At 40.5% G+C, this 13,039-nt stretch overlaps 2 protein-coding genes across 3 annotated transcripts in view; both read right to left on the bottom strand.

The window, feature by feature from the left end:
• Positions 1-5,533, bottom strand: part of LOC128754437 (ankyrin-2-like) — a 73,348-nt gene extending 67,815 nt beyond the window's left edge. For both annotated transcript variants that reach the window (XM_053857058.1, XM_053857054.1), the window contains exon 1: positions 5,127-5,533. In XM_053857058.1, the coding sequence (XP_053713033.1) occupies positions 5,127-5,252 (126 nt within the window). In that variant the 5' untranslated portion in view covers positions 5,253-5,533. The remainder of the gene's footprint in view (positions 1-5,126) is intronic.
• Positions 5,534-7,407: 1,874 nt separating this feature from the next.
• LOC128754367 (histone PARylation factor 1-like) lies at positions 7,408-12,734 on the bottom strand. The gene is made up of 8 exons (XM_053856939.1): positions 12,664-12,734; positions 11,745-11,916; positions 10,527-10,713; positions 10,362-10,460; positions 8,273-8,426; positions 8,028-8,115; positions 7,786-7,958; positions 7,408-7,703 (listed from the first exon to the last, which is right to left on the bottom strand). Exons 1-8 carry the CDS (start codon positions 12,700-12,702, stop codon positions 7,569-7,571), a joined length of 1,047 nt encoding a protein of 348 aa, XP_053712914.1. The 5' UTR covers positions 12,703-12,734; the 3' UTR covers positions 7,408-7,568.
• Positions 12,735-13,039: the final 305 nt, after the last annotated feature.

Below are 13,039 nucleotides of genomic sequence, written 5' to 3'. Positions count from 1 at the left end.
ATGTCAGGCTACAAATTCAAGGTGATGTGCTGCAACTCCTGAACTGTCCACATGTCCAAAGCACAAAGACTCAGGAATGGCACGATATGGTTGCCCACGAAAGTGGTTGAGAAAATGATTTCACAAATGCTCTTCTTCATAAGACCATGAAACAATTCATCCACAACATTAGACACCCAGAAAAACAATGGTGACTGATGAGCGGATCATTTATTTCTTAGGTCCTATCAGCACAGTCTAAGTACCCGATTGCCTTGGCTGATCGGAACAGGGTGGGACAATCACGGATGATGGCGTCAAACTATGAGATGTTTATATTTTTTTGTTAACAGTGAAAATGGGCAGAATTTCACCTCTTCAACAAAAGGTCGGCGTTGGCAGTACAAGCACACACTTAAAAGAAAAAAAAAACCCACTGGAGACGTTTGCACTCAGCTGGTGGTCTTCCTGTGACTTTGCTCACAGTGGATGGAGAGGAAATCATCATTCAGCAAAATGAGCAAGGAAAAACTTTGGGATACAAGGATCATCTATTACCATTCCACTTCAGAAGGAATGGAATGACATGTGTGTCTGAAGCTGGTGACGATTAACAACTTTAAGCTGTAAGCAAACTCATAATGTGTAATGTCTCACAGCATATATGTACATGTTTGATCTTCAAAAAGAAATGAATGCTAAAATAAAAGTTTAAATGTCACTATAGCCACAGCTACAGTCATTTCTGTTGCTCTGTTGGTTAGTAGTCATGTTACCAATGTATGACCAATTGTATAGTCTAATAACGTCATTATTAGTGACAGGCCAAAATACTTACACCCGAAGCTACTTTGCATTTTAAGCTATTATAAGCTAAAAGACAATGTTTGAAAGAATCAGAGAGCCCACTCTTTTCATTTTAGATTCATAAATCCAGGGATATATATCACCCTTGATGACAACCAATGACTCATCAAGTCCTCTTGTATCAGATTCTTTAAATACCAGGTCAAGAATGGATATGAGAAGGTATCAGATTCAACTAGGCCACTACTACCACTTTGATAACAGCGCAGCTTCCGCGAAGACCGTGATCTGAGATACACAGACTCAAGCTACATTTGGAAATGTAATGGTAGCATGCATTTTCGTAGAGCAGAGAGAATTCTGAGAAAAGCCATAGGGCTGTCAAAGATGCTAGCCTATAGCTTTAAACATGGATTTAGCTAGAGCTTAAAAGCTGTAACATGAGCACCATGAAATAATAATGAAATCCATTTGGTAGCCAATTGTTTTAGGACGCCGCTCGTCACCCCTTTGGTGACATCATGAACCCAAAGAGGGTTGGATCAACTCATGGCAGAGTTTTGGGAAATGTGAGTGACTCAGAGTCAGGCGATATGAGATCACCAAAAATCAAGAGGCAGACATAATTCAAGTTGAAGCCTTTATCCGTCTATGAGCGTTGTATATGAACTACGATTATCATCCAGAATATCAACAAGGTTTTTGTTACACATTTGAGAAGAAGAGGTTGGACAAGAACAAAAATGTTTTTAGGCTGTTATCGAACAAATTGATCTTTTACTGGCCATTAAAATAAAATCTACAAATTCAAAGATGATATTATACAGGTAGGCAGTTGAAAAGCAATTTTGAAAAAAAGCTGAAAGAAGCTCCAGATATGTGGGTGTGGCTCTGAAGGTAATTTAATGAAGGCTTTCGACCCATTAAGGCCAACTTCCTGTAGGAACAAACCATATCCAATTGGAGAGAAGCAATAGACAGATATGCAGAGCAACACAGACATAGTGGAGACAGAGGCAGTCAGAAATTGGATAAGAACATGTCAGAGGCTGCAGTGAAATCTGACCTACAGTATGACACATTACACTATGGTGGTGGAATGAAATGGATGACTGAGAATAGGTGGTGTGCAATCCCACCTGCACCGTTCAGCAAGTGACAAGAACTAGAGAGTAGTAAGATGCATGGAACAGAAGATAAAGGGTTTTTCCCCAGAACCAAATTTTCAAGAGGCCAATATGATCAGTATGTTGTCACATTTTTACTGGTCCTTATTTACTGCATGGTTCACCAAAACATGATAGCTTTTCTATCACTCGTTTTACGTAGTCTACTGTTCTCTTAAGTTTATCGGCGGCAGCTTTATTAACAAAAGTCTTGAAACAGTAGACAGATGAAGCCCAGACAGAAAATGTCATTAAGGGATGGAGAGACGGAATTATCTGTTGATTTTTCGCCAACTCACGATGCGCTGTCGGCACAAACCACCACAACAGCAGACAGGAAATGATCCAATCATAACCAAAGCCCATGGAGGCACGAGTAGCCTGAGAGGTTTCAGATGCTTCATGTAAAGACACTTCAGCTGTGGCTCGTGAGATGTGTTAGAAAGTATCGGGAAGAGGAAAAATGCATAAATATGCAGTATGAAATGATCATATGTCATCAACAAATGTGGTTCCGCTGAATTGCAGTGCTGAATAACAGTAAACCTAGGGAATCAAAGCGGGAACAGGAAACAAGTCTCCGTGATATCACTGGAAGTAGATCCTGTTGGCAACCATTAGAATATAAAAAAAGCTCTTCAGCTTCAGTATCAGAGGAGAGATGCTGAACTGCTGCACGACTGGTGCCAGTAGAACATCCAGCGTGCCAGTATTTCTTACCTCCAGTGACATCACAAGGTGGCGGGAGCGTTTTAGAAGAACTTACAAGAACCTTGTCAGAATCGTAATGTGTTTTATGGTAGCATATGGAAACGGAATTCAGTTGAATTTGTTTGTACACACAGAAGGAAAACCCAATACTTCTTCAGTAGATCATCGTCATCTTTGGTCACTTTTGGGAAGAGATATTACTATTTTGGCCACCAAGGTCACTTAAATACCCACGACATATACACTTAACGCAAGCTCTCCTCTACTTCAACTATGAAGAAAACGAAATGACATGCAAGCAGAAAGGCATTGCCTCTTCATAGTAAGAGCGTTCCTTCCTAAGATGGAGCGAAAAGCGAAGATGAGTAAGACAGCATCTCATGCATGGGAAGTGAACTGTATAGCACTCGGTCAAACGCATGCACAGTGCACTGCTGCCCAGTGCAGTGCAGCATATAAAGCGTGTTTTATGGCTTCAGCGAGCAGACAAGCCAAACGGCCTACATGAAGCTCCTTTTCTGCAGTAACATTAGAGACGAGTCATATTTTTAGACCTGGCACAGCTTTGAGGATTTTGTTCTTTATTCATCTGTTTTTACCTTCTGGCATAGCATACGTTCCGCTTGTGTTGACAAGATGGAAGCCGTATGTAAACTGATGAGCTAAGTGTTGAAATGACTTTAATCAAGCATTGTTTTTGGTTTTGCACTTCAGATCAAGAAACTATTACATCAGCACTTATTAATTCAGTAAGTCTGCCTGACCATGAACTCTGAATAAAGCCTCATATTTCTCATCTTAGGCCCCCAGTGGAGGCCACTGTAGCTGGATAAATGCCACCAGAATTGCCCTCTCCATATGCAACACAAGTGATTCAGAGTCTGGACAACTGCATGTTAAAAATGAACCACAGGGATTTCATGTATTAAAACGATGTGTCTGAAGTGCCAGAGCATGCAAGTCTAAAGTTGCCTGCAGCACTTTGGCGCCAAGCATAGGCGAGCTAATTCTGAAAAACCATGAGTCACGTTGCTAGAGGCAGGCAATTGTTGTTCAATTATCAAGAAGTCGACTCCGAATGTCATACTTTCAGGTAAAACTGTAATGAAAAGGATCATTTCGAATATGAACGAGTTCGAGGTGAGTACATGACAACAATAAATAATAATCAGAATCTTATTTTTATATTATATATATGAATAATATGTATATTATGTAATATTTTACATACATATACCAACATTTACGTATATATATATATATATATATATATATATATAGTATATATATATAGTTAAATCACACTCTACAGAGGAATGTATTAATCCACATGAAGTATAATCTGAACTTCAGCAGTACAAAATGTAATAATATTTTATATACAGGGGTTGGACAAAACAACACCTTAAAGCTTTTTTAGACTCCGAATGTCATACTTTCATGTAAAACTGTAATGAAAAGGATCATTTCGAATATGAACGAGTTCGAGGTGAGTACATGACAACAATATGAATATCATGTGTGTTGTATTATATTTAACATACATATTCATACATTTACATTCATACATATATATAATGACAATACACAGTAAGTTAAATCACACTCTACAGAGGAATGTATTAATCCACATGAAGTATATATATATTGTACACAAAATGTGTAACAATATAGTCAGCACACTGCATCCAACTTTTTAAGGGTTTGTTTTTTGCTTCTTAGTTGCCCCACCCAAACAAGAAGTGCTTCCGTGTGTGTATGCATGTCACTCAAGTCCATTACTGAGATGTCAGATGGAAAGTGCACAAGAGCAAGAAACATGTGCATCCCGTCTTCTGCCATACTTTCCAATATCACAATAAATCATACAAGGTCAATCATGAATCATGTGGGGGCTTATGATTTGCTCTTTATTTAGTGCTCATCCAAAAGATGAGACAGATGTGAAGACACACAGCAAAGAGATACATATCACTGTATTAGTAATTGTGCTCTCAGTATTCCAAAACTTATGTAAAAAGTGTCCAAGAGGTTGTCTGAAAAAAACAGTCTGCAAAACTGTTATGAGTAGCACGTTGGCGGTTTGTTATCTTCTATCAAAAGTGAACGGAAGTATACAGTTCAGCGGTGCCTAGTAAGTTATTATGGCTGCAGCATGTAACTAGCAAGGCGGGGCCTGCTGGTGTTTATTTTGACCGCCATGACAACATATGGCCTGTTAGGGAATTATCACGCTGTCTGGATATTATCTGTCTAAATCTCTTGTCAAAACCAACGGCATTACCGCAGCAGCGAAGCCGCTCGTTAGACGTGGGTCGCCGCGAACTACACGGCCGTGCAGATGTGATGAATAGAGGCAACGCCTTTGACCGCCCTCCCCCGGTGCGCAGCATCAGCAGCAGCGGGCCGAGCGGTGGTGCTGGGCCGGCCACTGCGGAGGCGAAGCTGAGCTCAGACACCCACCTGCTTGATACGGTTCTGATGCAGCGGCGGCGCTTGTCCACCCTCCGGGGAGGTGTTGCTCGGTGAAGCCATCTTTAAGTCGGGGCCGCCGCCCCTGGAGAGACTTCCTTCAGGGCTGCTGGACATCCCGATTTGGGCTGGTTCCTGCCGCTGAGGCAGCGGTCAGTCAGGATACTTTACCCGGACCAAGGGGAGGCTATCCGCGGTTCTCAGAATCCACACGGCCCCAATGAGCCCCCGGTCATGCTGCACGGCCAGAACCACTCGGAGCAAAATTGTCAGGTCTCGGCAATGGCGATAAGGAGCGCTCGGTCTGTTGACAGGATGCTCCCGGTGTTTCGACACAGCCCGGTCGTGTGTGTGTATGTGTGTTTGTGTCAACGTGAGCGCGCCGCTGATGCGCTTTCCCGAAACTCCGCAGAATCGATGCTGCCTTCAGGAGCATTAGGAAAACTCGTCTTCTCGCCATACCATAGTCCAAACATAAAATACATCAATCTTTTTCATTATTGTATTTAAATTAACATCAGAAACACAATATAACCAGAATGATGCGTAATATGCAACATAAGCGACTAATGCGAAACATTTACCTAAAATACCAATACGTCTCTCTCATATTTCTTCAATCATCTCCATTGCCTTTTACGCTCGTTATTTATTTTTTAATATTGCATTATTATAGATATAGTTTATTTTAAACAAGGGAGCACGACACGTGAAACGATCATACTGCCGAAGCTAGCATTTCCGAAAGGCAATGAACGCACCTGGGGTAGCGAGTCCTCCCTCCCCTCACAGATGCTGCACCACTGACGAGGAGAAAAGTTGACAATGCTCCCGTTTCATCAAACATTACATAATAAACACGGTTGAGTTGTGAAACACTTGTCTGTCGTCACTGAAAGGCATTGGCTCATACATAAAGCAGCCGTTAATTTCGTTAACGGGATCCGATCTTCTTTTGCTTATGCCATAATTTTAATAATTTGCCAAAATTATGTCATCCACTAGTATAAAATATTCAAATATAAATTGCAAATGTCCAAATATTTTGCGACTATAAACAACACAAACAATGGGCACTTGAGCTTGTACTGTGGGACATATATAGCATATCTAACATGCATCTTTTTTTCCCCCCCAATATCAATACATTCATTTTCTTTCATTCCGTCAGATCGCAGGGGTAGCAGCAAGCTTCCAAGAAACCACCTGAAGCTTTTGATTTCTGGCTGTTCCCTTCGATCAAAATACCTACAGAAACTGCTCCAGTCGACAGAATGAAACTCCTTTCTTTCCTTCCCTGTAGCAATACCTCAAGAAACCTGCAGACCACAAAGTAAGCTCTGGGACAGACCAGACACAAAAGGTGTAGATTGAGAGGAGCTGATCCTCATCATTGTTTCTTCACTGAGCGCGAACCACTGGAATCAGCAGCAGGTTCCCACTAGACTGAGCCAAGTGGTCCATGAAGAGATTTTCAGGTCACTATTGAAACATCTCCTAACCCAGGTTGATTTATATAGCAAAAACAAACTTGTACTCAATTCCCCACACTTTGTTGCAACCAGTGTATATGTCTATTTATGTCTCCAGTCATGAGCATAAAAAAAAAAATCCAACCAATCGCATCGTCCTGGGTTTCTTCTTGAGCTATAAATGTGATGTAGGGTGACAAGGCCCAGATCAATAATGCTGAGCTGAGGGGATCTAAAAACAGGCAAGAATTATATAGGTAGAAGGTCAAGTGGCTGCATGCTTTCTTTCAGAAAAAAAGGTGACGTTGTCAACACAATTTTCAACCAAGTCAAAGCTGCAAAAGACAGATACATAATTATTTTCTATACTGGAAATATTTTTGATAAAACAAATGTAAATTTGACTCGATTAAGAGTCTGTTATACAGTATTGTTGCATTTAGTACCTCATCAGTTATCAGGTTTCAAACTGCTAGCAAAAACGTAAATACAGACATACTTAAGACGATTCCAAAACATTATGACCATTGACAGTCCTCATAGTTTGGTGCTACCTATCGGAGTCGCATAAAAAGGATGGATTTGGCTGGGATAAAGCATGGGTGAAAATGCATTACAGCCAAAGAGCATTTCTTCTGTGGTGTACATCTGGGTAGCAGTGATCAGTGCTAATTCGATTTGTACAGGAGCAAAAAAACGCAACTGTAAGCCAAGTGATGCACGTACGCACCAGAAGCAGAAGTATTAGGTAAACAGAGACAGTGTTAAAAATATAAAAAATATTTTATTTGACATCTACATTGACCTTGTACAATCATGAAACAATTGAACTGTTTCCCACACAATAAGAACAGCATTAGTTCACAAAGAAACTTTGACAAACAACACAAAACAGGACACCGCTTGAGTTTTAATAATTAAAGTTGCACAGCAGCGTGTGCAACTTTGACAATCCGAAAAATTAATGGCCTTCTAGCTGGTCCAGGTTTTCGTGGCTACGGCTGGCCAGGTGGTCTTCCAGAATTTCCCCAAACAAATTGCGCTTCAGTAAGTTGTAAGCCATTGGAAGGAGCTGCTTCACAGTCTTGTGGAAGTACTGCAGGGAGAACATCACAGGAAGGTTAGCCAGTCAAGCCATAAGGTTAGCCAGGTTGGGCCATAACATACGCTGCACTCACATGAGATCCGAAGCAGAAAAGATCCATTCCCAACTCGTAACCCATTCCGTAGTCGCATTCGTCATTGGCAAACTGAACAAATGTGATGATCTGCTGTAGAGGTCCAAAGGCTTTAACACGCTCTTCATCGCTCTTTGCTTCAGCAATGGCTCTGCAGATCTTCTTCAGATCAGCTAGACGCAGGCGAAGGAGAAAAGTAAAACACACAGACAAAATGACCACTAAAAGAAGGAAACACTCACCATCAGTTTCTGGAAGTTCTCTATATCCAACATCATTCTTGTCAACAGGAACAACAATGCCAGCACCATGGAATGTCTTTGTAACCACCTGCAATGATGAAATGGCATTTTAAACTAATGCATTATTGTAGAGGCAAGCCAATAACACGGCAATGAAAGCAGTAGAAGTGACTTATAATAATGGGCTCAGCTGAAACAATTCACAACATCACAACGTAAAGAAATATCACGCCTCAGCTGGATACCTTCTTATCCCTCATTTTCATTGCTTTGGTTTTCTGTTCGAGAGATAAATCCAATTCATCCGCCTTTGCTTTCAGTTTTTCTCCCAGCTGCTCAATGTCCTCGCCGCCTGCTTTTCGGCTCGTCTTCTCTTTCCTCTTTCTCAGCAGAAACAAACTACAAAAACAGAGAATGTGGCAGGTCAGATGCACATGGTTGAATATTCAGGAACTAACAGATTATATCTCACATGAAATGTTCATTGCTAGGCCAAGGAGTAAGAGATAACACTGTATTATTTACTGTAATTTCCAGAATATCAGCCGCTACTTTTTTCTCACAGTCTGAACCCTGCAGCTTATAGAATGGCGAAACTAAAATATGGATTTGACATTGGAGGCGATGAAACCAATGAAATCAGAGGCTATTTATTTACCCTTAAAGCGCTCAAAATGCACTGTTTTCGCTCGTGTGTCTGCAGCTCTGGCAACAGAGTCAATCTGCTGGAGGTCTGGATTCGAGAAGCAGCTGCTGAGTGGCTGTGGTGTCAGAACTTCAGGCACGTGGGTGAAAACTGCATTTTGAGCGCTTCAATGTGGATAAAAGATGTAAGGAGTTCTTGATTCAAGTTCAGTTCGTTTCATGAGTCAGTCTCTAGTTTTGAAAAGCATTTTTAAGCCTGGTGCAGCCCCTATCTACGGCAGTGACTGTACCACTGCATCTGCATCTTATAGGCTGCTGCATCTTATGTATGAAAAAGATCTATTTTCCTTCTTAAATTTAGTGGGTGTGGCAAATATTCCGGTGCATAGAATATAGCTCTATAGTCTGAAACTTACGGTACACTAAGGGTGTTATACTGGGAAAATTCCCACAGTCAACCAAATTCTCCTTCGAGACTTATATATGTTTTTTATGCTGCCACCGTTACAGAACACAAGTTTTTGTACACAAGGTTTTCAGGTAAGCAACAATTTGATAGACGGCATGAAAAGATTAGCAAGGGCTGGGACTTCAAGAGATGAGTTCATTACAGACACAAAATAATTCATTAAAACAAATATCCCAGTTTAATCTCAAATAAACCTTCTTTTACATGGAACATTTTTCGGTACACCAACTCCAGCAGAAATACATTATACAAGGTGATGCCATAACCACAACATCTACGATTAAGGAGAATGAGCTTTGCGGAAATGTAACCTTTTAAGCACCAAAGCTGCAAAACGGCGACAAACAGCATTGCAACATTTTAAGAAGACATGCTCCAAATATGAAGCCTGGAGTAGTTAATACTTTACACAAGCAGATGGCGGACACCTGCGACTTCAATTCGAGCAGCATTTTTCACAACGTTTTGTGGGGCAATGGCAGCAACGTGCATACAGAGAAGTGTGGGTGCAAAATTGCATTCCAAGAGTGGTGGGATTCTGAGCTGAACGGATTCACTGACATGAAACTTAATTCAACATTTCCTTATGACAAGAACAACTTCCTTCTATGTTCGTGAACGCTTGATGATGTGTAGGGCGGTAGAGTTGTGACCTGAGCATCCATACTGCAATCGCATCAGATACATATCTGATTCAAATCCAAATACGAAAGACGCCTGTGTTTGATTTGAAAAATAAATACATAAATAAATGAAGAATACATGACACACATGTGCAAAAAAATGATCTGTACTATGAACACAGCCAAAAAAACGCATTGGGAATGTAAAAAACCCGTAAATAGCGGTAAGCACAGAAGATGCCACAGGAAAAAAATACACAGTGCAGACAGCAGTGATGATGCCCCAGCACTATCAATCATCAATTAATCCTTTCAAACCTAAGCATTTTCAAGCTGAAACTGTTGGAAAAAATGACATCAAAGTTGAAAAAAACTCTCAGAAACTTTATGCAGTAAAGGCTTTGATCATCATCACAGAAGGACCTTAAGTCTGATGTCGAAACTTTTGTGCACAGACTCAACTTAAATGTAATAATTCTGGTACAAGTGTTGAAATGTGATTAATTGCAATTCATTACTTAAAAAATGTCTGATAAATGAGATTAATGTTTTTCATGGAGTCCCAGCCAGAGTAAAAAGACAACTATCTCCACTTACTGAACAGCAGCAAAGACATTGTCTCCCATCTGAGTGATTGTGCAGCCTTTCTTTGCTTCATTCTCACCAGTGAATGAGGGAAGAGAGTCAGGAGTATCCCTGTGCAGAGGAAAATGAAACGTAAAGAACACATATACAGATACACAATCTGTGTTGACTTTATACCTATAGTATCCAATATGGTGCTGGCTGTCCTCAGAGCCAGTGATTATTGTCTGAAACTCTGGCGGGTCATAGAAATATCTCCAGTGGAGATGAAAGTTGGGTCGAGGATTTTTGGGGTCTTCCTGAGCTCCTGCCAGAATGTCAAATGGACCAACCAGCCGCAAACCAAGGGTTTCTTTGAGTGCACCTAAAAGAAATGTAAAAAAATTGTTCACATAAAAACCATTAGCAGGGGCTATGTACACTTATGGATTACCTTGAAACCTCAACATTAATGCATCGATTTGTGACACTTTACTAGGGGCTCTAACATACTGTCAGCCCGTTGTGTGCGTTCAGTGATTTGAGGGTAAATGGAAAGTTAAATGGCATGTTATGATGCATGAACCACTAACCAAGATGCTACTGAGTTCATTAACATATTGTGAAAGCAGAATGATCAATATGTGCTTATGGGAAAAGGAAGTTAGTCCAGATGGTTCATAAGAAGCATGTTTTTTTTCCCTCCATTGGATGATGATAGTGCTTTGAAAAACACTCGTGTCATAAAAAAATACTATTTGTAGTGTGTGAGAGCTTTAAATGCATTCACAGGAATTAAACTAGGTATGGGCAAGGAACCATTTGCACTGTGACTGTTGTGAGGGGCAGTTGAGCCAAACTACAGATGGAAAAAATAAAAAGTAGCCTCTGCACAAAAGGAAAAGCTGAAAAACATACAAGTAGCAACCAACTTATGACCTGCTCGACTTATGTCCACCCGTACTTACGACCACGGCCAGCTGATGCTTATTTATTTATTTTTTAATTCAATGTCTGGTACCGCAGCACGTAGAGGCCGGCGACGCGTATAATTATGGCAGTTAGCCGGCATCACGTACGACAGTTACGGCTGTAAACAGCTTGGCATATAATAGTATTCAATAGTTGCTTAAAAACGGAACAGATTGACATTGTGCATCCAGTAGTTGTTAGAGTTGTTAGAACAATTATAACAATAATATAATTAAACAAAAAAAGCAGAAATGAAAATACAATAACACCTGACAGTTGCTGTCAGAAATACTGCTCCAAGCTCAGTTGTAGAGTTTCACCTTGCCCCCAGGTAATACTTTGCCCATATCCAAATTAAACTACAACCACAACAATTGATGCTATTTAAGTTTTCTACACAGCCATCTGACATTCACCATAGTAATTTTAACAACCAAAACTCACCCCTAGGGTCTTCAGACGACAGTTCCTTGCAAAACTCCCAAAAATGATAGAAATCCTCAGGCATTTGGAGCTTATAGAGTCGCTCTACTTCATCCCGCTGCTTTGCAGACACTGCCGACAGTGCCGTAGCCAAGGAGTCGGTACACCGCTTCTTGCTTCCAACATTTGAATCCTGTTTGTAAGAGACATTAAGTATTAGTACAAAGAAACCTGTGCAAAATGTCTGCTTACTAAGTCCAAACCAAAACAAACTTGCAGCTGTAAGCAACAATCACAGAGAACTTTGAGTTTTCAATTAGGACCAGGGTTGTAGTAATAATAATAATAAATACAGGTAGGAAGAACAACAAAACCGCAAGTTGTTCTAACAATAGATAAGTCGGATTTGTTAATTCAGATAATTGTTTTTAGATCAACATGCACATCCACGAACACGCCCGTTAACAACTACAAAACCGGGGACCTTTGGACTTCGGTCTACAACAAATTCACACTATTCTAAAGCTTGAGATTCCTTGATTTTTTAGATGAGTTTCACCACATACACACCATTCTTTTTTTATGTATAGTTTCGTTCGTTTTGTTTTAACGTCATGCTGATTTTGCTCTATATTATTCACAGAGGGACTTCGGAAATAACCCATTCAAGTTCGGATCAACTGCTGAAATTTGATAACTGACTTCTTTCACATAATAATGGATAAAAAAAATAGGTAGACCCATTTTCCTCTAACATTATGACCACACGATCTTGCTGCAGCTGCTGCCATGTTGTCCATCACTGTTGGGGAGCACGCACAAGACTGTCGCCATTAAACTACAATGTAAGGCAGAATTTCTTCGGCATGAAGGGTGGTGCATGATGACTTTTTGACGGTGAAGTGAGCATTTGTGGTGCGTGCATGGAAAGAATTACTACCTGGACGGATTTAGGTTTTCTTTTTCCGCGCCCTGTCATTTTCTTCCTCGCTTCTCCTTGGCCGACTCTTCTTCTTCACATTAGTGGAAACACCTTGTAAAACGCAGACACTGCCCCCGCGAGGCCGCTCTCCGCTAGCACGGATAAAGTCACCTCGGGATAAGCGGTGCAATGTTTTTTTCTGTTTTCTTCATTTCTATATAAAATATAGGAAAATATTGAGAATTACATTTTATTCGCTGGAATGTTTCCCGTTAAATACATTCATTCTGCCATTGTATAAACATAAACGGAAACACAAAAAGTCGAGCCGAGAACTCCCGGAGGACAAAATAAACTTAAATAATCTGAAACTGAATTATTACTATTCATATCG

Source organism: Synchiropus splendidus, chromosome 2 (assembly GCF_027744825.2).
Source record: "Synchiropus splendidus isolate RoL2022-P1 chromosome 2, RoL_Sspl_1.0, whole genome shotgun sequence".
Lineage (NCBI taxonomy): Eukaryota > Metazoa > Chordata > Actinopteri > Syngnathiformes > Callionymidae > Synchiropus > Synchiropus splendidus.
The sequence above is the reverse complement of the archived record's forward strand: the minus strand, read 5'-3'. Positions and strand labels throughout refer to the sequence as shown.